The sequence below is a fragment of the Ochlerotatus camptorhynchus genome, unplaced genomic scaffold, assembly GCF_037179485.1.
Source record: "Ochlerotatus camptorhynchus isolate MF236.1 unplaced genomic scaffold, CSIRO-AGI_Acam_v1.1 ptg000432l, whole genome shotgun sequence".
In the NCBI taxonomy this organism is placed as follows: domain Eukaryota; kingdom Metazoa; phylum Arthropoda; class Insecta; order Diptera; family Culicidae; genus Ochlerotatus; species Ochlerotatus camptorhynchus.
Window position 1 is genome coordinate 4,460,983 of NW_027040918.1, and position 3,409 is coordinate 4,464,391.

The window sequence follows — 3,409 nt, forward strand, 5'->3', positions numbered from 1 at the left end:
ATCAATAATCCTCGTGTTTATTCGCCAAACTCACATCAAAGATTGATCACTTGCGTAGGAAATCAATTTGCCAAGGCATTTGTGACCAGCATACACCTTCCGGTCGTCTGAAACAGGTCCAAATCCTACCGCATTTTTTGTTTTGTTTTGTTTTACTTCCCGGAACTGAAGAGGGATCTTGAATGTGTGTGTGTGTGTGTGCGTGTGTATGGAGGAAAAAACTGAAGCTTGAACACCTTGACCATCCTTCCATCTTTGTCGTGAGCTCTCAAATACTCGAACTTATCAAGCACAGTTCAGTCTACCCCAATCAATCGTACCACAAAGAAGTACAGTCATGGAAGATCCCAGAGTTGCCGCATTCAGAGCTTCCGATCAGCATTCCAAAGCTGTTGAATTAATCGATAAAATGGTCCTCCGAGGACTAGATCTCGCTGTCCCTAACAATAAGGAACTTTTGAACAAGTTTACAGAAGCGCAAAGTGCCAATCAGGTTATCAATACGATCGCCCTTGCTACCGGGTTGATTTCATTCGACGATCTTGAAGGAAACGAGGACAGCTTGGAGACGGGAAATATCAATTTGACAAAGCCAGGACACAAACGCACATTGAAGATACTCGTTGGGCAGCTTCCTGTTGGCGATAGTCCCCCATACCGATTTGTTTTGATACCACTTGCCTTGGGAACGCAACCGAAAAGACTTAGGCAATCGAAAGTTTTATCGCCGGATGAAAATAAATGGGATACGCACTTGACATTACTGGTCAGGACTCAGACAAGTGCAGGTGATAATTGCTACATAGATATGGCTGGACGCGTCTATCTGAGTTTTCGGAAATTTCTTCAAAAAAACAAATTTCCACGGGCGGTGCTCTGCTATCCGCCAGACGGAACTATCGAACTGGATGATCAGGACCATGTTAAACTCACCTACGCAGTGGTAGGTGAAGCACAAAACCGAATGTTTAAAATGAATACTGCTGCTATAATTGGTGCAATATGCATTCCGAATGCGCCTATCATGACTTGTTTTGCGGCGTATAGATTATTCCGCGCAGGAAGGGATTTAGTTGACTGCTACGAACATGGGACGCTAAATCCTCTCAAGGTGATTTAATCTCCTAGTATTTTCATCACATTATCTGAATATTGCTTTCATATTACAGTTTCCGCGTACCATAGGCCGCTGGGTAGAATTGCTGATGTGTTTAGGATATTTTATTAACGGTGGTATACAGCTTTTCGATAGTTTTCAAGTGATCGATATTACAGTAGGTGGAGTGATCGGTGGTATTACGGTACTCGATCTGATGATCCAGGAGAACAGCTGGAGTAAAATGGGGTTGGGTGAGAGGACGAAACTTTCATTTTTCTTGTGTTTCAAAAACCGGATGGCTCCATCCTTGGAAAATGGCGAATGTGAACTGGAATGCATGAAATTGAAGACCTTATGTTCCACTTTTAAAAAGTATGTGACAGGCACCTTCAATATCGAGAATTTTAAAAAATTGGTGTATGACATGTCACGCTCACCCGTTCAGTCGACCATAGCTGCACTTTTGTTCCTTGTCAGGAAGCTGATTGAAAAGAACGCATCCATTGAACTGTCGGAGGACTTTGCCACTATTAAGATCGGGGATCGTAAACTGATGTTCAAGAGGATTGTACAACTCCCAAGTGAAGACATTAGAAAATTTGGAGAATTAATCGACCAACTAAACGGCGATTTTAGCAACCTAAGTTCCAGGCTAGCCGAATTGTTTGGAGATGGAAAAGCAATTCGTTTGCTAGCGTAATAAAAACCCTGTGCCATATAATATCCGATATGCAATACAATTTTTGCAAATACACTCAATCATATTTTTACACACAAAAAAGTGCCCATTTCGCGGTAAAGTAGGTTAACCCACTAATGGCTGAAGAGCTTGTACTTCAAATCATGGGGGACTTTTTATCCATTTTCAAAATTAATTGTATTGTGTAACAATTTTTAAAAATATATTATTGCTATTAAATCTGAAATTTGAAATTTATATGGAAAATACGGTTCGAACGACAACATTTATATGGGCGAATAAATAAAAATTACTGATTACTGAGCTTGGTTTTTATTGAACTTCAATTGCAATCATTACATTAATCATCAGAATCGTTTTCGTCAGCATTGATGGATTACTTAAATGATGAAACTAAACGATTGACCATCTGTCGGGTGCTGGTCGTTGTGATTTGGTAACACATGATCTCGATAAAATCAATAATTTTCTGGGCTGCTGCTGGCGGACGAATGTTGAAAACAGTGAACACTTGTGACGCGCCTGTAACAAGTGTAAGCGTTGCGTCCAAGATTGGTGAGATTAATCGCGTGTAGTTTTCGTATATTTAGTTATTAAATTCTAAGAAAATGTTTAAATGTTCGTAAAAGGTAAAACGTCCCAGAATCCTCACGAACGCAGCCAGTAGGAGACACTTCCCTATAAACTGTAGAACAATGCCACTAGCCACCACCAGAGCACGCTGTGTGTAGTCATGAATGGACGTCCATAGGGGTGGCGTAATCGGGCCATTGCGTGGAGAATTCGTGGCACGTACGACGGTTCAACGGTCACGGTTCGGGGTCATCGTCCACCAAGAGGCACAGTCAGAAGCCTGGTGATCATTATAGACTACGGTCACATAGCGTTTGATAGCGTTAATAGTTTGAAGGTGAAAACTAAGTGCTAAAGTGAGCTAAGTTGGAAGTTGAAGTTGAAGAAGTTGTAGAGGAAGCTGCCACATACCATTGGACAGCCAGGACCTCGCGGTTTTACCGTAATGCCAGTGAACTCAACGAATTTTCCGGAGTAGACCACGCCAATCGCCGATAGTGTGTCCGAATCGCAGTTCCAGAATCTGATCCCTCAGCTACAGTGTGCGCAACCAATCCAGGCAAGTCAACTTACCCTTGTGGTTCGTTGAAACCTCGAGTCCGTCACCATACTCGAGGAGCGCACGGGACAGGTAGAGGCGTCCACCCCTGGCCCAAGAAGGTGATGCGGTACCAGAGGAAGGAGAGGAACGACGACGGCAGTGGCAGGTGAAGGGGCCCCGAAGACAAAGAAGAGTAGTGCTAGCACAAGGTAGGAGTAGAAACCTAAGGAAGTGGGATACCGTCCGTGAAGTGAGTGTCGTCAAAACGAATAAAGTGGGAGTTTATCTTAAGTGAACTTTGAGTGTTTTCTTGGTTTGCGGAATAATCACGAGCGTGTGCCGACCCTGAGGCTTGGAGACGGGGGTCTCATCAGTGCTGGGAGTAACACCGCACTGGCACGTTACACGCCAGTGCGGTGTAACTCCCAGCACTGATGAGATTCCCGTCTCCAAACCTCAGGGTCGGCACACGCTCGTAACAATTCCGCGAACCAAG

General features: G+C 43.6%; 1 protein-coding gene across 1 annotated transcript; it reads left to right on the forward strand.

Moving 5' to 3' along the window:
• Positions 1–310: 310 nt before the first annotated feature.
• On the forward strand, positions 311–3,090 carry LOC135711383 (uncharacterized). Its single transcript, XM_065234247.1, has 2 exons — positions 311–1,111; positions 1,170–3,090. The coding sequence occupies exons 1-2, from the start codon at positions 338–340 to the stop codon at positions 1,797–1,799; spliced, it is 1,404 nt and encodes a 467-aa protein (XP_065090319.1). The 5' UTR covers positions 311–337; the 3' UTR covers positions 1,800–3,090.
• Positions 3,091–3,409: the final 319 nt, after the last annotated feature.